This window comes from Bombyx mandarina, chromosome 05, assembly GCF_030267445.1.
Source record: "Bombyx mandarina strain Sakado chromosome 05, ASM3026744v2".
Lineage (NCBI taxonomy): Eukaryota > Metazoa > Arthropoda > Insecta > Lepidoptera > Bombycidae > Bombyx > Bombyx mandarina.
The window spans coordinates 1,857,372-1,879,066 of NC_143212.1; the positions used below are offsets into that span (position 1 = coordinate 1,857,372).

The following is a 21,695-nucleotide window of genomic DNA, read 5'->3' on the forward strand; positions in this document are numbered from 1 at the left end:
ATCTCTGAGTTTCTCGCCGGATCTTCTCAGTGGGTTGTGATTCCGAACTTGTGGTAGACTTTGCGAAGCACTGCTAGGGCTTGTGATAGCAAATTCTCTCAGGTTGGGCCTGTGAGCTCGCCTACCCGTCCGCGCGAATCTGGAAAGGCCTATCAACGAATAGGTAGGGAAAAAAACTAGCATATGAGCATTTTATGTTGAAATTGATACATGTAGCAAGTCAAAGCCAATTGCTGGACAATGTTTGCTGACCAAACTTCCCGATGTCACCCGCTGGACCAAGCTAAAGATTTCCTGAAAATTTCACCGAAATCGGCCCCGTCGTCGAGTCGATAGGAGAACATACATATATCGATTTTTTTAAAGATATATAGGCCATAACAATGATATATGTATTCAACTGTTGCTATTCATTCGCAAAGAGAAAGTACATTTGTGTTTATTTCTTGATTTGACATTTAGATAAGATTAAAAATTAAACAGACATACATAATAAGGTCATACAGGGCTTTGAATGAAGATGCTCGGGTAAAGATAGTTGGCGCCACATCGTATTTGCACTACGGTATCATTATTTGACTGGTTTGCCTAATTTCACAATGTAGTCATTATGAACGATTAGTCTAGTGATATGTCACGAGAATGTTGCTTGTGTAATCAGTTGAGCACTTGAACTATTTCAATGGAGTTGAATAAGGTAAGTTGCATAAAATAAATAATAAAGGAAGTGAAGTACAAGTACCCTCCTATAGCCCGGTAGATACGTTTCTACAAAGTCCCGTGTTGTGCGAAACCGTGTAGTTAATATGAGACTAGAAGCCATTACAAAAAGGAGAGTAATTTTTCAAAATGAAATATCTCAACTACACCTACATACAGGCATACCTATTATTACTCATAAAAAATAAGCAGTAAAATTTCGGTTATTCCCATATACGTATATTGTGTGTTCATAGTGCACAATGTAATTTACTAAATAATTTTAAACAATAATCTCGATATCGTGTTGTAGACTTACCGTGTTATAAGAGGGTTTTGGAGAATTTTTCCTTTCTTGTTAAAGTGGAACCGTGTTGTGAAATATCGTGCTAAAGAAGGGTTACCTGTATTAGAAAAAACTAAGCTCCATGTAAGACCAGGATTAAAAATTAATAAAAGTGATCAGAGCAGAGAGAGACAATACGCTATGGAACATTGTGGGTTGGTAATTTATTTGTTGGGCAAAAAACTAAAACTCGAGATAGCTTTAGTAGCTTAAATTTCGATTTGAATTCCAAGAAATCTTAAGTAGAATCGAATGACGTCATATCTTTCGAATCATACCACTGCTGTGTTACGGAAAGATAAGTTGGAATTCGCAGGAATATTATAAATAGTATTTCCTCCGATCGAAACGCTAGAGTTTTTCACGGCAGACTAATACCCTGCTTATGCTCTAGCACAGATAAACTTGTATTATAGAGAAATCAGTGAAAGTTTTAGAAATATCTGGGAAGGCAGTTAGTGATTGAGTAGATAACGCTGAGTAACTAATTCACGGAATGCAAAGCAGATAGTAATAGCACGAGCCGAGATCCCGAACCTCCTGATGAGTACCTATTCTTCTTCTTCTTCTGAATCGGTCACTTCGTTGCTCAAGCTTGTGTCTAGTTTGAAATGTTGATCACTCAATGCACTATGCTTCCCTGCATCTTCCTATCCTCAGCGGTATTTATAGCCTCGGTTGATGGCAGTCCGGTGAGCGTCTTTACTAAATTAGACTAGCAGATAGGTGAGCATCCACGTGATCTTCTCCCTAAACTATATTAGTACCTATCACTCTATAGTAATACGCAATTCTGACTTAAAATAAATACCTACCCACAGACATATACTGCAAAAATCACAGCCTTAGTCGATTGACATAACAGTTGATTTGAAAGTATTGGTTTAGTTATGCCCTGGGATTGTTGGTGTCCATAGAAGTGTTGATCACACACGATCAGGTTCAGATACACTTCCTTCGAAAATAATAAAAATGTATTGTAAATATCATCGACTTATTAATCCATTAATCTATTTGACAGTGACGAGGTTAATTTTGCAACAAAATAATCATATTGAATAATATTTTTATATATTATCATATGATAATAAGGAAGAATACTTTGAAATATTAAAATGTCTATTTTAATTCTAAATTATGTTTAAAAGCGAGTCTAAGCTTAGAAAATGTTCAAAACGAACTGAGACATGGCTGTCGGTATTCTAGACAAAGTGACTGTTACGATTCAGGTCCTGTTAGACGAATTCGAAAATAAAGACGCAATTATTGTTAGAAATCTGAAGGTTTGGACGCCGGAAGAGAAGTCAATATGGAGAAAAGTTACTAAACCAAAGATTGTGATAATCGATAATGGTAAGTAACACGTTGCAATGTATTTTTGAGATATTATCTGGAAATTTGCCGCTTAAGACGGTCTGATGATGGGGGAATGTAAGCAGGCAAGGATAAGTGATTCAATCCTGACCGTTTCTATCGCGAAACATTCGCGACTTCCGGTTTTAAAGAGTATGGGTACCTGTTATTACAGGACAATTGAAATTTTCATGTCATATTTCAAGCTCCAGTGAGTCGTTTACGCAAGCTTTATGTACTTCAGGCGTCACTGTGTACCAGGTATAATCCAATTAACTTGTCGATCTATCAGGAATTTAAGTAAGGGCGAATTCAATCAAAACACTAAAAGTATAGGGAATGTGACATATAAAAGGTATTGTACTAATGTAGGTATTGAATTATTGTTGACGGTGATTTAGATGGTGTGCGTACTTTACACCGTCACTAATGCTATGTACTACTCCTCACGCCGTTAAATAAATTATAGGAAAAACAATGGATTTTAGTATATAACGATTTTTGTTATGGCTCCCCAAAGAATATATTTTTGGTTTTGTAACACCAGATCCATGATCGTGAAAATTTTAAAGTATTCGAGACTGTACTTATCGGAAATAATGTGAAGATATTTAAAAACAAATGACTGATTAAACTGCAAAAGAAGTTTTAAATTAGTTATGCAATTTCTTCTAGACGTCCAACCTACGAGTATCGATGGTTAAGGTCATTACGGATCCTCCCGATCCATTAACCGGTGCTTTTAGGCGCCACAAGCACCCGTCACCGTCCTCGTCGAACCCGTCGCTTGCGACGAAGGGCTCGTCGAGTGAATTAACCCATAGACGCAGCCCACTGAGTTTCTTTCAGTGGGTCGCGTTTCCGATCCGGTGGTAGATTCTGCGAAGCACTTGCTTGGGCCAGTGTTAGCAACACTCCCGGTTTGAGCCCTGTGATCTCACCTACACGTCAAGGAGAAGCATAGACCCTTGGTTGGCAAAGTGGTTGATAACACTGTTCAGTGACAGTGTTTTTGGTCGGTTTTAGAATCTTGATCTCGATCAGTATCTTTGCAATGGTTACTCAATATTCGCGTTCTGTGTGTTCTATTAATTTTAATAAAAAATAAATGTCTAGTTTGACTCCGATGAATGCGCTTTTATTTATTCAATTTAATTTATCTAACTGTTATAGTCTCTTTGATATTAGGTTGTTGGTAGATAGGTTGCTTAGTTAAAACCATTATAATTGAAAATGTTATTCAAAGTTTCAGCGTGTATAAGGGAAGGGGAATTTGCAGCAATCATCGGGCCGAGGTAAGCATATGTTCCTAATTATAATTTCGTTTTGAACTGGGAATAAATGGTTTATTTTTATAACCAAATGCTTTGTAAAATTTCAGAAGTATTACCATAACGATGTAGACCATGAAAACAATGCGAGTTTTTTACTCTTACATTTAAAATAAGTTTTGCATCTAGGTAAATTGTACTAGCTGACCTTTAAAGTGATTTCGTTTCTTTTGTAAGTGGAGCAGGAAAAACAACATTTCTGGTGTCGTTGGCCGGGAAATGCACATTACCATTTGAAGGCACCGTTACGATCAACGGTAGAAATGTCAGGGATCTGACGGGTGCCGAGATCGTGCCCCAGTTCGACGTGTTCACGGACAGCTTGACTGTTATGGAGCAACTTGTTTTTATGGTGAGTTTGCGTTGAAATATTTTGACATTTTCTTCGTGAATTCAGATAAAAAGCGGCTGTTGGTTCTGGCCGTTTGTGTCAAGAAAATTCATCTTCTTTTCAAGATCTTGCACTTATTAGTTTCGATACAAGAACTGGTTTAACGATTGGAAAACAACTGAGTCAGTAAGTGATTTATTAGTTCGAGTTTGTCAGTTATCACGCTTGCTTCATACACAGAATATTTTAGGGAATTAAGCCGAAGGCGAAATGGTTAAGCTCGATAGCTGGTAGTTATCAGGGCATAAACAGTAAACAATGTTGTATACATATATCGTATTAACTGTTGTTAGGCCCCAATATAACAAATATAATACTGAAAACTAATATATAACAAGTTGATTTCTATGAAGCCTCAATTTAATACCAAAGTAGCTACCATATGTCTCCCGCATTATTATAAGTTGAACCGCGTGTCAGGTAATGTTTTAAACGCTTACTTCCATTTCACATAGTTTACCAAAACTATTCAATAGAACGTTTCTGTTACACCTTTCAATCAATTCAATTCAAACATTAGCCAATCAAAATTGTCATTTTGGATATTATAATTACAATATCCGAAAATTAGGTACATCAATGAAATTTATTTCAGACAGAAATGAAACTAGGTAACAGTATGAAGCAACCGAACAAATCAATTCTGAATACAGTCATCGAAGAATTCAAACTAAGCGCACACGTTGAAACACGCATAGGATCATTATCTGGCGGAGAAAGGAGGCTGTTGTCTTTAGCCACTTCGGTAAGTCTTCTTCTTTTAGTCCACTTTATCCTACTAGGTGGAATCGGCACAGCTAATTTTTCTCTCCCATTCTCTTCTATCAGCCATCATCTCAACACACACTCCTCTCTCTCTCTCTCTCTCTCATATCATCATTCACACACTCCATCCACGTCTTCTTAGGTCGACCTCTTCCCCCTCTACCTTGCACTACCATTTCCATCCATCTTCTAGTCACATGCATATTCTCTCTACGCATCACATGTCCATACCACGCTTAGCCACTTCGGTAAGTAAACAAAGCATAAATTGGAATATGAGAGCTTCTATAAGAGTTACATAATGAACATAAATATGGCTGAATGACACATTAAATTTGAATTTAAATTCTGATTGTAACTAGTTTTTGATGTTTGTTCTGAAGAAAAGTGATAATTTGTGAGACTATGAGGAATACTGTCTTTATGACAAAGAATGAGATGATGTTTTATTTATTATTTTAGAATAACAAGACTAAAGCGAGTGAAAGCGAATAGGGCACCGCTGGTGAACATTATTCATGGGATAAAACTACACGCGTCATTAAATAGTGAAAGCTTTAAATAATCACGTGCTGTTCAAAATAATTAATCCTCTCCATCATTTTCGTTTTAGTTCTTATCGAATCCACAAATATTGATATGCGACGAACCCACTACCGGCTTGGATAGTTATAACGCATCACAAGTAATTGGCATATTAAAGAAATTGTCAGCGTCCGGTAAGATTGTCATATGTTCTGTTCATCAACCTTCGTGTGATATCTTCAAAGAGTTTAACTCTATTCTTTTGATGGCGGAGGGAAGCCTACTTTTTCATGGAACTCAGGATGCGTGCAAATCCTTCTTTGAAAGGTAACACATGAAATTTTATTCTAAGCTACTTTCAATTTTATAATATTAGATAATAGATAAACTAAAACGCTCGCAAATTCGAATTTTGAACGCATTAGGTAATAGAATGATTATAAAACTGGCAAGCTTGAATGTGGAACACTGAATTTATGCATCTATAAATAGTAGTATAGATAATGCAAACCGCTTTTTAATAATTGATTCATTATTTCATTAAAATCTTGGTAAGTCTTTTTTAGTGAATAAAAAGCACAGAATAAATATTTATTAGTGATACACATTAGGTATATAACAAAGTTAAACAGAATCTCTTAATCTGTTAATATTTATTTTTAATTTAGAGATGTTTGTTTTGTAGTTTATTAAATTTTATAAATAAATTATCTAGCTGTTAGGATCTTGTATAATATAAACATTAATAAAAAAAACGCTCGTTTGTCCAATGAAATGTCGTTATTAATCAATCAACTAATCGATCAAGATTTATTGGCTGTTTATGTGTGTTTTAAGCATGCACTAATAGCTACAACTATCACGACAGTCTATGCTGCGAATATAAATAATTTCTGGTTTAGTTTGGATGGTCATAATAATAATACAATTGAGAATTCGCGCTCATATTTTCTTTTCTCTCTCAGATTTTATCGAAATAATTTCAATCGATAAAATAAGTGAAAGAATAATTATTTTAAATAAGGTCCAAAAGTGAGATAGGCCAATTATTATTGACCTTGACAATGAGCGCTGCGTGAGTAAGGACTTTGAAATAAAAAATAAAAAAGCTGAAAATTTTATAATCTAAAAATAGTTTTTATAGTTCGAGATGTTGTCTTTCAAATTTCTTTACTATTTTAAGAATATTTTTTTATTTGTTTCGATCTTCTTGAATGATAATAAAAAGTATACATATAGATGATAACTGTTTTTAATGCTGGCTATACGTTTGGCTGACTGATACGTACGGCTAGTTGGCTTTCGGTTGAAAGTGTTTTTGACGCAATCAATTGAGAAACTATAAAATAAAGAAGAATAAATAATAATAAAATCTGTATTACAGCATTGACCTGCATTGCCCGTTGAACTATAATCCAGCAGAATTTTACATACGAGCTGTATCCAATCACAATGGAGTATGTATCAAAAAGATGCTGGAAAATTACCAGGACCAGTCTTTGGACTGTGACGAAACCGGTTTGGAAGTCAACCTAATCTATAAAAAGTGAGTGGGACTTAAAACACTTTATATGTGACAAAAAAAACTAGGTTGTTGGACTATGTTTGAAACGACGGAACATTTCAAATGACTCGTAGTCCACTAGGTAGAGTCAGTAGCATTTTGAGCATGAGAATTGACGTTACGGTAATTTTGGCAAGACTGATCTAAAGGCCTAACCAAACTACTTTAAAGAGTTGACGACCACAACCACTTCTCATCATTTGGGTCTACACGCTTGTCTATCATTGATGCTAGTAAACAGCCATAGAAAATAATTTAACGAGTAAAACAAACCTTGTTAACATAAGGTCAAAATAATGGTTATTATCAATGATACCGTTTTCGGTTGTAAGATTTATGTCTCGTCTTAAAATAGATTAGAGGCTGTTTCGAAGTTGAGGTTAAAAGTTTAAGGCAAAAGTGTGTAGTAGCCGAAACTTTGTAGTTACACTGGAAAGCTAATATATGTATGTTGCGTTATATCGTGTTTAATTCGAGGTTGAGTTATACCCGATCCTGTGGACCGAATGGTGAACAGTTAACGTCGCCCCAAACACGTCATTTCGGATCTTCCCGATCCACTAACGGTGCTTTTAACTCAAGCTTGTAACTCAAGCGCCGGTCACCGTTCTCGTAGATTCTGTCGCTTGCGACGAAGGGTTCGGCGAGTAAAGTAACCCACAGACACAGCCCACTGAGTTTCTCGCCGGATCTGCTCAGTGGGTCGCGTTTCCGATCCGGTGGTAGATTCTGCGAAGCACTGCTCTTGCTAGGGCCAGCGTTAGCAATGCCTCCTAGTTTGAGCCCCGAGAGCTCACCTGCACGTCAGGGTTACACTGATATAGCCTCTCAAGGCTATCAGCTAAGATAGGAATTTTTTATTTTTATTTTATTCATTGATCGACATAGACTGACTGACATAGACTGACTCGATGGTGCAGTAGTTAGCGGCTCTAATTCCTACGGTAAGGGATGTAGGTTCGATTCCTGCATTGGGAAAACATTGTGTGATATGAACAAGTTCGTTTGCTATTTTCTGAGTGTTTATGTGTATATTTAAACACATATAAGCGTGTTTATCTGTCTCCGGTACCCATGACACGGGAAATCCTAAACTGGGACTGGATTACCGTGCGTGGTTTGTTCCCAGTTAAGTATTTTATTATTTATTTATTTACTTATTGGAAAGAAAAATTTTGAAGCATTACAGTTTTTATGTTCGCTGCGGCCCGAGTATCGTTAAAGTGTTTTTAAATCCTTTTTAAATTTATTTTAAAACTTCACGTGTTGACAGTGTTATTGGCATTTGCGCGTTGTGGGCGGCTGTTCTTGTTTGGTACGTGTCGTCAAATAACTTTTTGTTGTTTCCGAATATCATTAGTTAGATTAGTTATAAAATGTAAATGTATAGTTAAATTTTCCATGACAATCATCTATAATATATAAACGAGTGTGTCACTCCCCTAACAAATGTAAAATTTCATGATAAGCATGAGTTTGTTATTGTTATGACGTAATACCTGGTGATTTGTTCGTAAATATATCGTATTATATTTTTTGTGGCATAATAGAGAAAGTTATATGCTAAATTTACGACAGCAGTGCAACCAAAACGAATTGGCTTTGGAGTACTGTATGTTTTCATAAACGCTATTTGGTACAACAAGAATTAAAAAAAAATTGGTTATATTTTTTCGTTGTATTTTTTTATGTCAATTTATTATGCACGTAACTGGTCTTACGAGCCAATAAATAAAGAAATAAAATTTTGTTGAATTAGATTGAATTATTAAATTGTTTCGATAAAGTGGAACTATTTATAAAATGACCTTTGTAAACATTAGTTAGACAGCCGAATATTTAATTTCAGTATATTAATTATGTTATTGCAATACTGCTGAGAGTAAGAACATTATTACATCATCGCTTTAATATTGCATTAAATGCAGATTTACATTGGTGTAGTGACTGTAGTGACAGCAGTGAGCGATTTTTTTTTTTTTTTTGGTCAGGAGGAAATCTCCGGACTTCCGCCCTCCACTGGGGACGGCGGGCGGAGGCGATAGTGAAGGAACTAATAAATTTCCCTTCTACGTTTGGTGTCAAATGTATAGGAGCGTGCTAAGTAATAGAAATTATAAGTATTGTTTATTTTTATTTAGTGCTTAGGTGGGTTGACGAGCTCACGGCCCACTTGGTGTTAAGTGGTAGCCCATAGACACCTACGACGTAAATGCCGTCACCTACCTCGAGACATAAGTTCTGAGTCTCAGTTTTAACATTACAACGGCTGCCCTACCCTTCAAACCGAAACGCATTACTGCTTCACGGTAGAAATAGGCAGGGTATGTACCTACCCGTGCGGACTTAAGATGTCCTAACCACCATATGCATCAAAAATCTGTTAGGTCCCCGAGTAAAAAATACAGCTACGGCCCGAAATTTAAGTAGCTGTATTGAAGGCAAAACCAGCGTGATGCGTGGAAGATGGAGATTATCATGACGATCTAGTTTTATAGAAATAGTGTTGTACAGCCTCAAGGCAACAAAGTGACACGATAATCCTCATAAGATGGCCGCCACTAAATAGTCAGCCACGGTCGATGCCGTTAAGTCGTCCTAATGAATCTACCTGATCCACTATCGGTACTGTTAGATGATACTTTAGTAGAACTATCTAATGCGAATACCAATAGGTCACGGTACTTGTCGAATTGGTCGAACAGTTCGATTTTACATTTTTCCTTTAGAATTACTATTTTTTTTTTGATCAGCAGGAAATCGCCGGACTTGCGCCCTCCACCCCGCCCTGCCAGTGTCGAACCGACTAAAAACCTCCTGTCGCTCAACAACCCACGTTCAAACCTCGCATGAGATAGAGCTCATAAAAAGGCAAAGTGGGGAAAGTGAAGCGTTTAGTCCGAAACACATCTCTCCCATCACCCTCCTCCTCGGGACGCCAGGCTAGCAGTCGTTGGTGCCACGACCATCAGCCCTCTCGGTGGGCAGGCTATCCGAAGCCTGCCTAGATAGCGCCGGTTAGAATGGGTTAGAATTACCCTACTGAGTTTTTCGTCAAATTTAGCTTGAAAGTCCTATGAGACATCAGCAATCCTGTCATTAAATAAAAACAAAATCAACATTTCTTGTTCCCTTGTTTCCGCCCCAAAGTTAGCTTCTGTGCTTCAAATTTTTTTTAAAAAATCCACCGTATTTAATTTGACTACGTACGTCGTTGTGGTGAGCCTCGGGGGAGGCCCATGTGAGCTTCAGCCCTTTCGAGGTAGAAAATAGATAGACGTATGTTATGATACAGTTTGAAAGCCGTGGAATGGCCTTCTCCGTAGTTTCTGAAGCACTTTTATTAAAAATTATTAATTCAAATAAAGAACATTGCTATATGCTAGAAGAACTGTTGAGCAGTGGTAGTGACAGATCGTGTGTACTTTTAGTAATATGTTACGGGTAATCAGTCTGTAGATTAAGCTCACATTTCCTCTTATGTATCTATGTATCTATGTGTGTTTATACAACACGGTCCATTCACGACTTTCACTTTATTGTAGATTGACAGCTCACAGTTTTAACGTATTAGAAACTCTGACGTTTTAATTAGCTAATGTCTCGATCGTCGACGAAAAGTGTACTTAATTGAAAAGTTTGTTTTTCATACTGTGATGCCAAAACGTTTGGTTCTACCTTTTTAACTTAAGTAACACTTGTAATCTGTCCAATCTAGCCCAAAAGTTGGCATGCGTTTCGGTTTAAAGGGTCCGCGACCTGATATATAATATAATCAAGACTCCGACCAAGGTAACAACTAAAAATCGGGTAGACCGTGAAACTACCCACTAGTTTATACCAATAAAAACAATCGTGATGTGTTAATAATCTCACACATCAAATAGTCTTAATAAATTCAATATAAAATAATGGATTTTTCAAATTTGGTATAAACTACAAAATAATTTAATTATTAGTTTGAAATTTTAAGTGCATTGCTGTTGTTGTTGTTGTAGTCCTAGGGTACCCCGCTGGTACATAAGGCCTTCACAAGTTGTCTCCACTTGACCCTGCCTTGCGCTTGCTCCTTGACATCGCTCCAGGTAATGTCGGCAGTCCAACGTCGGCAGGTACTTCGCCAAGTATGGCGACCAGGTCTTCTCTTGCCAAAAAAAATTAAACCAATGTTGTCGTTTCGGCCAATCGCAAGTGGAAAAACAAAATAACTTTACGATTGATTACGTATCGAGTTAATTATTGTATTTAAAAATCCGATAATAGTTTCATTAAATACTAGCATTAAGCTATCAGTTTTTAAATCAATACTGAAAACGTTATGTACCTACATAGAACATTAAGTAAACACGCTGCAGTCAATTATTGTAATGGAGCAAATACGAGTACTCGTGGCATACCCTGGAATTGCGTAATATTAGTAATCCGAACTAATTTAATGACCTTCATGAAAAAGATCTATTAAACTAAATGCAACTATTAGTTGAGTTAAATGTTTTCTAATACAGTTGTTAATGATTAATTTAAGTTATTTGTTTATTACCTTAACTCATCTAAAATCCATTTGATATTTCTGGGTTTTGATTATTATTTTTTTCTACCTAAGCTGATGGTCTAGAGAGATCATATCAGCGTCACCGGGCTAGTAGGTGAGCTCACGAGGCTCAAACATGACGATGTTGTTAACACGAACCCTAGCAAAAGCCGTGCTTCGTAGAATCTACCACCGGATCGGAAACGCGACCTACTGAGAAGATTCGGCGAGAAACTAAGTGGGCTGTGGGTTAATTTAATCGCCGAGCCCTTCGTCAAGCACGACGGCAAGCGGCGGGTTCGACGAGAACGATGACCGGGGGTTTAATGGTCTCTTAATCTTGTACCCTAGGCTGTACTGATATGAGCTTTGTGAACCCTGAATCAGGAGAAAAGTAATATAAGATATCCAATCAGATTACCCTCTGACTAACAGACGTGGGTATATAGAATAGGAACAGATATTTAAATTCGTCGGATAATACAATCAGTGTTCGTATGTGGGAAAGCAGTATTCGTTGCATCTTTAATTTGGTCGCTTGATCACCGTTAATTTGGTCGCCAAGAAGAAGATCGCCGTCTTCGAAATCCGCGAGAAATGCATCACCATCATAATAAGTCATCACAAAAACCTTTTTAATCCGTAGTTATGGTTCAGCTGTTAGAACAGTTCCTTCTTGTTTTAGGCCACAAAGGATTTGGCTGAAGCAAGTGCAACTTCTACTGTGGAGGTCTTCTTTGAGCCTGAAGAGCGATTTAAAAAGTTACGTGTTTCAACTGCTCTTGTCTGTGGTGAGTATTTTTGTGTTAAGTAGATGTCATGGGAATCATTAAATCGTAAATGAAATTTGTTTTAGCTCTTGTTATAATATGTAACGATGTTTTGCGCTTTACTGATTACAAAGCTAGACAGACAAACGCAAGAAGAATCTAGTTGAAGTCGAGCAAAATACCTATTACTGGTGGTAGGACCTCTTGTGAGTCCGCGCGGGTGGGTACCACCACCCTGCCTATTTCTGCCGTGAAGCAGTAATGCGTTTCGGTTTGAAGGGTGGGGCAGCCGTTGTAACTATATTTGAGACCTTAGAACTTGTATCTCAAGGTGGGTGGCGCATTTACGTTGTGGATGTCTATGGGCTCCAGTAACCACTTAACACCAGGTGGGCTGTGAGCTCGTCCACCCATCTAAGCAATAAAAAATAAAAAATACATAGATATATCGACTGTGAATCGGTTTGCTTTTATTGGGATTGTCATAGAAATAAATGTATGTATTTGATTTTTTCTTATTTATTGCTTAGATGGGTGAACGAGCTCACGGTCCACCTGGTGTTAAGTGGTCAGCGGAGCTTATAGACATTTACAAAGTAAATGCCGCTACCCACCTTAAGAGTTCTAAGCTCTCAGTATAGTTACAACGGCTGCCCCACCCTTCAAACCGAAACACATTACTGCTTCACGGCAGAAATAGACAGTGTGGTGGTACCTACCCGTGCGTACTCACAAGAGGTCCTACCACCAATATCCGTACCGGTACCATTGAAACTGTCAAATATTTTGCAGGTAGTAACAGCATCAGTTCTTGGCACTGTCTACAGCGGAGTCACAGGTACCACACAACGTGGAATCCAGGACGTCAGAGGCTTCCTTTGGTTGGTCACGAGCGAAGTTTGTTACGGGCTTGCCTATAGCACCCTCTATGTGTTCAAATATGAAGTCACTTTGTTCAGGAGAGAAGTCGGCATGTACAAATGCTCAGCATATTTCGTTAGCAAATTTTTGAGTTTTGTGAGTATGATGGTATTTCATAAAGTCTGCATTATTACAAAAACTTTTACAGACATAGTGGCACGACAATTCTAAACTATCTAAAGGAAGGAATATTGTTAAAAACAGATCTTTAGAAACAGTAGTAATTTTTTTTTTTTATTGCCTAGATGGGGGGACGAGCTCACAGCCCACCTGGTGTTAAGTAGTTACCGGAGCCCATAGACATCTACAACGTAAATGCGCCACCCACCTTGAGGTCTCAAGTATAGTTACAACGGCTAGTCAGAATAGTGATGGGTCTGTATCCTATATGTCAGTTAGATCTTCCCGATCGGTGCTTTTAGATATTCCAAGCACCGATCACCGTTTTCGCCGAACTCTTCGAATTCGATGAAGAGTTCGATGTACAATTTAACACATAGACACAACACATTGAGTTTCTCGCCGGATCTGCTTAGCGGTTTGCGACTCCGATTCGGTGGTAGATTCATCGAAGCACTGCTCTGATATGGCAGATATTAGAAAACTCTTTCAGGCTAAGCCCCGTGAGCTCGCCCACCAGTCAGGATGAGGCTAAATTAGCTCCTGGAGGCTACTCGCTGTAAGATAGTGAAAAAAAAATTTTATGTTAAAAAAAAATTATTATGTTAACTGATGTATTCTATCCGGAAACTCATCTTAGAATATGGCCTACTCTGTTGGGAGTCAGAGGTCAACTAGATAAAAAGTGTGACAGCTATGTAGAACCAGTTTTGATAATAGTGGCTCGGGAATGGCGCCGCAGGTCTCTTGTCCACGTAGAACGATATTTAATTTCCAAAAGTCAACTCTTAACTAGCCTTTTTGTCCGGGCCGAGCGCGAACCTCCTTAAAGCCGAATAGTTTGGAACAAACAAATCCGACCGAGTTGTCGTATATAAACTATCTCAGCAGAGGAAAAACCTACCTGAATTCGCCATAAAAAAAGTATTCCCTATTTATGTCACGAAATAGTCTTTCGATCTGGCGGTTTTGCGATTTCATATCTCAAACTGGGTGACGGAATTCACGCTGTGATGATTTCTATACGATTTCGAGTTTCGGTAACCACTCAGCACCTAGTGGACTTTAAGGTCGTTCTCCAATCAAAGCTATAAATATGAATGCACTTTTAGGTATCATTGTATTGCGAAACACGTATCGTAGTAGATTTTACATTTTAAAGACTATATCTACGTTTTCTCTTCTTTAACGCATGCACAGATACCGAGGTGCGTTATCTGGCCCATCGCACTGGTGTGTACTACAACCGTTGCGATCGAGTTACCAAACCACGTAATCACCACGATGGAATTTATTGTCGTGCTGATATTTGCTGCAATTGCTTCCATGGCTTATGGTAAATATATTATAGATTCGTTTTTTTGATGAGTTGAGTCAGCAAGTGTTAAGGAATCAATGGTTTGTACATACGCATCCTCCTGGCTGAGCTCATGCTCGCCCACCTGTCCTGCTAAAACTGGAAAGACGGCCGGACCACCAATAATCTTTCATAAAAAAAGCCGAAGATTACCTAATTTATTCCTTTAGATTGGTAGGTTTATGTAGGTAGGTTAGGTAGGTTTACCTAATGTATATGTCGGCGTTAAGCCAGGATTTACACACATAAGTTCTAATACAATGAAAATACAATACAATTCTATAAAACTTTAACATTACTTGTTTACAACAAAAAGCCACGCCTGAGTTATTCAGTGGTTTTTACACAATTGGCCATTTTGTGTTGGTTATAGCAACTACAACTTCTTTTATACAAACAAATGTAATTACTGCGAAACAATTCACAAAACATAGCTTAATATTCAAAATACATATTTTAGTGATTTTACATGACTCACATTTAATTTACTTTACATGAATTACTTTTAAGTAATATTAACTAACATTGTTATTATCCAGCCTAATAATAGATGGCGCCAACAACATCATTGCATAACTATTACAATTACAATTACTTAATTAAATTATTAGTACTGTTAATTATAATATAAATTATTATCAATATTTATGCTTTATTCATATTTAATCATTTATACAGTAATTTGTGTTTTTAAACAATAATATAAACATTAAACATATTCTGAACATTTTCACATCAAAACAGTGTCTGCTAATTATTAAATATGGTAGAATAACAGTTTTGTTGCTAATAATAAATAAATATTAACATATAATAAACTAAACTATATATTATGTTAATTATTATTATTGCCAACAGTGGCGTTTGCGCCTATATACCTTAATAACCGGCCGATTCTACGTTTTCGTGGTCTGTAAGCCATGTCTCATCAATAATTTTAGTATTTTTTTAATTACCTATTGAATTTATATTTTAGTTGTTAGTTATTAGTTTTTATGGCTGAGATGGGTGTGTTAAGGGGTCGCCAGAGCCCTACGAATAATAAAACTAGAGCCCATTGACCCATACAACGATTGCTACACCCTTCAAATAGATGTTTTAATAAAAAAAAATCAATACATAAAACTGGCAGATTTATGTAGTAAGTTAAAATCGAAAGTTTCGATTGAGGAATTTCAGATATATTTAATAATAATTTGCAACTATAGTCCTTATTTTTGTGGTGTTTTATGTATTTCACTTCATTTAATCAGAGAATGTCTAAATTAAATGGCAATTGTTGATGGTTCCAATTTTTTTTTTAAATACCATGGTACTTACATACATCGTCAAAAACTTTATATGTTGTTTACAGGTCTTGGTATGTCTGCATTGTTTACATCTACAGGCAACATGGGCGACGTGATGCCTTGCTTCGATCTTCCATTGTTTCTAATGTCAGGAGCATTCCTAAGGATCTCAACGTTACCAATATGGCTATATCCCGTGAAATTCATCTCGCACTTCTACTACGCCATGGATACTATCAGTAATCTTTACTGGAGACAGATTCTTTATATTGGTATGCATTTTTATGATTATAGTTTTTTTTTTTCAAAAACACTAAACAATACTAATTTCTTCTTCTTCTGAGTTGGTCTCTTCGTTGCTGAAGTTCGTTTCTAGTTATAAATGTCGATCATTCGATGCATTAGTAGTAACTATATAATACTAATTTAAAACAGACAAAAAAATGACACTAAATACTTCATGCACTTTGAAGAAAAATTACAGACCTCGAGGGATTTTGTGGACGTATTATTGAGTTTTCTAAAGCTTTTTTTTTTCTTTTTTTTATTATAAGAAGCGAAAAGCAGGATTTAATAAGAAAAATCGAAAAATAAAAATAATGTGAGAAAAATTAAACCCACAAAATTTATACAATTCGGCTAGGCTATTGCCAACGCCTTGAATTTTTTTTATTGTTTAGATGGGTGGACGAGCTCAGAGCCCACCTGGTGCTAAGTCGTTACTGGAGCCCATAGACCTCTACAACGTAAATGCTCCACCCACCTTGAGATATAAGTTATAAGGTCCAAGTGTAGTTACAACGGCTGCCCTTCAAACCGAAACGCATTACTGCTTCATGGCAGAAACAAGCAGGGTGGTGGTCCAGTGGTGGTGGACCCCTTATATTTTAGCCGAGAGGCAGCCATGTTTTCCGATATTAAGGGTATAACTTAATTTAAACTACTGGGTGGCAAGATTCGTGTTGCGATGACTATGAGCTACGGTAGCCGATAATGCAAATAAAATAATAATAAACCTAGAATCGGCCTAGTTTTATGTTTTTTAGCATTTTTAACACTAAATATTACATAGATGCTGATGCTAATACTTATTTATTTAAAAATATTCTACAAATCTCTATCAGATCTATATCGTTGTACCCTGTTTCAATATACCCACTCATAGATACCTTACAGGCGTTCTTTGCACTTGTATCTCTGTACTGTATTTAGCTTTGTACTTTACAAATATACAAAATTTTTATAAAAAAGAAAATCGTCTTGTATGAAATAAAATAAGATGTCATCAATGTAATCAAATGCAAATTAAATATGCATTATTAAGGATAATTCAAAAACATATCTTTATCAAATTTAAATGGTACCACATCAGCAGCACTAGCTTTCAAATAAAAATAATCATGAAAATCAATTCACTTAGAAAAAAGTACTCAGTTCAGTTGAAATGAGAAATTACTTCTTTTTCGTCGCTTAAAAAGGGCCCGTCAATAAACTTGTCAAGTCAAGGCCGTCAAGTCAAATCCTTGAATGTGTGACTCGGTTTTGTCTTGTCGAAATGTTTTATAGTTTTATCAAAGTTTTAATTCGAACCAAAAAGGCGTGTCGAAAAGCCCAACATATTACAAAAAAAAAGCTTTCAGTAAAATAACTTAATATTTCCAACCATACACATTCACATGTAAGGCACTTTTGTAAATGTATTCAGTAATATGTAATTAGTATTGACATATATTTAAAAATATGACAAATATCCAACCTTATATCTGATTACATTATGTGCGGATTATGTTAGAAATGCATACGTTAGGTTATAAATTACATACATAAAAAGAGCTGATAATAAGAAAACAGGTCCCTGAATCCAGTTTTCGGATAAATGTGTTAGTAGTTTTCAAGAAGAATTTGAGCATGTGATATGATTCCATGTCCGTGTTTCTGTATTAATATGCACATGTCAAACACCTGAGACATCACGTGTTTGATAAAGGCGTGATCGCTTCTGTTATAGATAACTGTTCTCAGCCAGGTTGCCGATGTTTTATCTAATTTTGTTTAACACTCGACAGTTTTGTAGTTGGAAATAAAATATTTTTAACTCAATAGGATGAGTAGATTTCCTGAAAAATAACGTCGGATTTTGTTGTTGAGTTTCGGTTCTTGCTTTCTCCAGACTTTCTTTATTTATATACATGTATTGTTTTATCATTCTGTAGTATCAGTATTATTTCGAGTAATTGGATGTGCTATCCGTGAATAAGTTACACTTTTAGCTTTGAAAGATATAGCTGTAGTTAATAAACGAAAATTCAATCATAAGCTTCTTGAGTGAGACGCTTAACTCCTTTCTTCATGGAAGCATGAGCTTCTGAAGAAATAGTTCTACGAAGATATACTCAAAAGGCATCGTGGCTCACATGAGTTACGGTGTACTTATGCTTTTGTGATTCCACAGCCGAGCGCCTAAAGACGGAATCATAATATCTGTCTGTTTATGAAAATCAATTATTCGAGAGTTCTTTAGGTTTAATTGGCTCAGTTATCATTTTCTTTTCTTTTTCTCTACCTATTCTAATTCTACCTAGCCTATGGGGCTATTCCACTTACCCTGTGACTGGTGGCTGAGCTCATGGGGCTCAACCTGAGAGAGTTTGGTTGAGTAACATAGGCCGTAGCAAAAACAGTGCTTCGCAGAAACTGCCACCGGATCGGAATCGCGACCCACCGAGAGATCATTCATTTTTGATTTTTATTTGTCCACATTTCATTGCATAAGTCGTGTCTGTTATTTTTGTAAAACATACTCCTCAGTACGCTATAAGTATTTTTAAAATTCGAATATTCTAGTAACATACATATGTATCAATAAGTTATCAATTCACACATGTGACTTAAAACTAAACGTAAGTTTTAATAGACGAATAAATTAAAATAAACTACGAAAAATATCCTTCACCCTAATGATAGCGTATAAATGGGCAATTAACATTACTGTGTGTCGAAATTTATAACCTTTGCCTTTTATGGTTACTTAAAAGCTTTATATACCTACTAGCGACCCGCCCTCGCTTCGCTTCGGAAACATTAAAACACACATGGAACCAAAAAAATAAAATAAAAAAATAATAAAAAAAAGTAGCCTATGTTCATCAGGGACAATGTCGGCTTCTAATGGAAAAAGAATTTTTCAAATCGGTCCAGTAGTTTCGGAGCCTATTCGAAACAAACAAACAAACAAATCTTTCCTCTTTATAATATTAGTATAGATTCGTTGAATCGGAATTTAACTGGATGGAAAGTTTTTAGTTTAGTAGTTTAATATTACACCATCAACGAGGGCTACTTTGAAAGGAATCTTTTTTTTTTTATTGCTTAGATGGGTGGTCAAGCTCACAGCCCACCTGGTGTTAAGTGGTTACTGGAGCTCATAGACATCTACAACGTAAATGCGCCACCTACCTTGAGATATAAGTTCTAAGATCTCAGTATAGTTACAACGGCTGTCCCACCCTTCAAACCGAAACGCATTACTGCTTCACGGCAGAAATAGATAGAGTGGTGGTACCTACCCGCGCGGACTCACAAGAGGTCCTACCACCAGTACTCTTCCGCGACTAGAGGTTAACGAGATAGGAACAGGGTTTATGGAAAATTGTAGTTAAATTGATTAATAGCTTAGTGTCGTACTAAAATTATATGTTTGATGTTATTAAAATTTTGATCACATCGTTTTTTTGTTAAATAGCTATACAACCATTCGAGATCCTGGTTTGATTCTCGATCAGGTATCTTTACGCAATAAAATAATTTAGATGTAATCCCAAAAAAAATGCGTACGACGTATGGTTTTTTTCAGTCTCTATACTTTTTTATATTGAAATTGATCTTTTAGTACCACACCCTGTATATGAGCCATATCAATTCGCTTTCAAGAATATAAAAAATTTTCCAAATCCAAAATTCTTTGTTTATTTCGTAATAAACTGATGTAACGTAATATTTAAATTTTAAATTAAACCAGATATCTTTAACCTACACAATATTAGATCGGAAAATGCAGATAACAAAATAAACCGTGGGTTTGTTTACAATAAAAAGCATTAACTCTGGTTGGAATTCATTGTCGTTGTAAGTGGAACACCCACTCGGAAAGTCGTCTTCCGAGAAGATATGGACTTTTATGAATTAAGATATTGTGAAATTTATAAGTAAACAGTCTATTGTTTGTGGGCGATCTTATCACATAAACCAATCTAATGCGACATCCTTGGACGGACTGATTTGCTTTGGAATTTGGTGGTCGTAATTCTTTATTACGTTTGTATCTAAATTTATAGGAATAGATGTTATCAACACGATTTTGTTGCCTTGTTATGTGATTTGTTTGTTTGTATTTAACGGAAAATTTTAATGACATATCCACCGACTTCAAGGCTTCTGATTAATTTGAAATTTTCACAAGGATCAAAGACTGTTGACGAGGCAAGAATATTATAACTTCCCTATAACATATTGACCAGTATCAGACCAGACCAAACCACATTAAAATATTTATATTAATATTGTTTTCATTACCGGAAACTCACTAAAACTGATAAAGATTCCATAGTCTGTTCGGTTTTTGCGAACCTTAGAGATCCTTAAAATCACTTCTTACATTAAACACATCAAGAATGACAAAACGAAGACAATAAATTCGTAATAAAGCAGTAAATATAGTTTTAATATGTACTTAAACAATTACAGATTGTCCAGTGAACACAACTACGACGTGCACGAGTAGCGGAGAAGCAGTATTGTACGAAATTGGATATTCTAATAATTTTGTACTACAAAACAGTTTGGGCTTATTACTGGTCACTACTATGTGGGGCTTACTGGGCTATTACGGGATGAAACGAGAAGAGAAAAAGGGTTACGCTTACTGATTTTAGTACAGATTTAGAGTAGGATAGGTGTATATCTATCGTCTCTTTCCTTCTTGTTTGTACGCTGAGACTGAGTAATGAAAAAAACTACTTACCAATTAAAAGAGATACTTAGCTTCAGTACCGTCGAATATTTAATTTTAATGCATCTAACGACGCCTCAATTTGTCATTTTAATGGTATCAATTTTGAGGAAATTTTGCGCATTTTACATAAGGATATGTCGGTATGAAGAATTCACAGTAGACCTCTGAGAAAAGCTACCTGTATCTTCTGATCAATCACAATCAATTTGTTATAAATCAGCTCTTCGATAAGCTAATCAGTCTTGAAGTTTCCAATTATCTTAATTAACTGTCCGAAAAAATCTTGGATTTTTTAATGATTCTACAAATGGCTCGTAAGGTAAACTTAACTTGATTTCAATTATCCGGTCCTTTGACCGGATAATTGAAATATCATAAAGATGATATTCCTATGATTTTGCAATGATTTGGTTTGTTCAATTATACTAGGTATTACACATATAACTTTTTCCAAATTTGTGTTTGTAAAAGTTTTGTTCGTGTCAGAGAGCATAGGAACTCTTATCATTGTGTAGTTTGAAATACGCCAGCTTAGTACAATAAATATGAATATATACAGGGTGTTTGATTTGTTAATTGTCTTTTATAAGTATTATTTAAGTTGACGTTGAACAATAAATATGTGTATCATTTGGTGTATTTTTTGGTTAGTCATTATACATACAACACTTAACACCGGTCTATTTAAGCAATAAAAACCCCCTAAGTCAAACATAAATCTG

At 36.0% G+C, this 21,695-nt stretch overlaps 1 protein-coding gene across 1 annotated transcript; it reads left to right on the forward strand.

The window, feature by feature from the left end:
• Positions 1–579: 579 nt before the first annotated feature.
• LOC114241690 (protein white) lies at positions 580–21,612 on the forward strand. Its single transcript, XM_028172608.2, has 12 exons — positions 580–697; positions 2,275–2,398; positions 3,645–3,693; positions 3,907–4,081; positions 4,716–4,865; positions 5,499–5,737; positions 6,795–6,956; positions 12,191–12,296; positions 13,068–13,292; positions 14,517–14,652; positions 16,028–16,234; positions 20,706–21,612. The coding sequence occupies exons 1-12, from the start codon at positions 683–685 to the stop codon at positions 20,885–20,887; spliced, it is 1,770 nt and encodes a 589-aa protein (XP_028028409.2). The 5' UTR covers positions 580–682; the 3' UTR covers positions 20,888–21,612.
• Positions 21,613–21,695: the final 83 nt, after the last annotated feature.

Coding starts and splice junctions, on each gene's coding strand:
- LOC114241690 (XM_028172608.2), top strand. Junction 12,297..13,067: donor TTCAACTGCTCTTGTCTGTG/GTGAGTATTTTT, acceptor AATATTTTGCAG/GTAGTAACAGCATCAGTTCT. Junction 14,653..16,027: donor AATTGCTTCCATGGCTTATG/GTAAATATATTA, acceptor TGTTGTTTACAG/GTCTTGGTATGTCTGCATTG.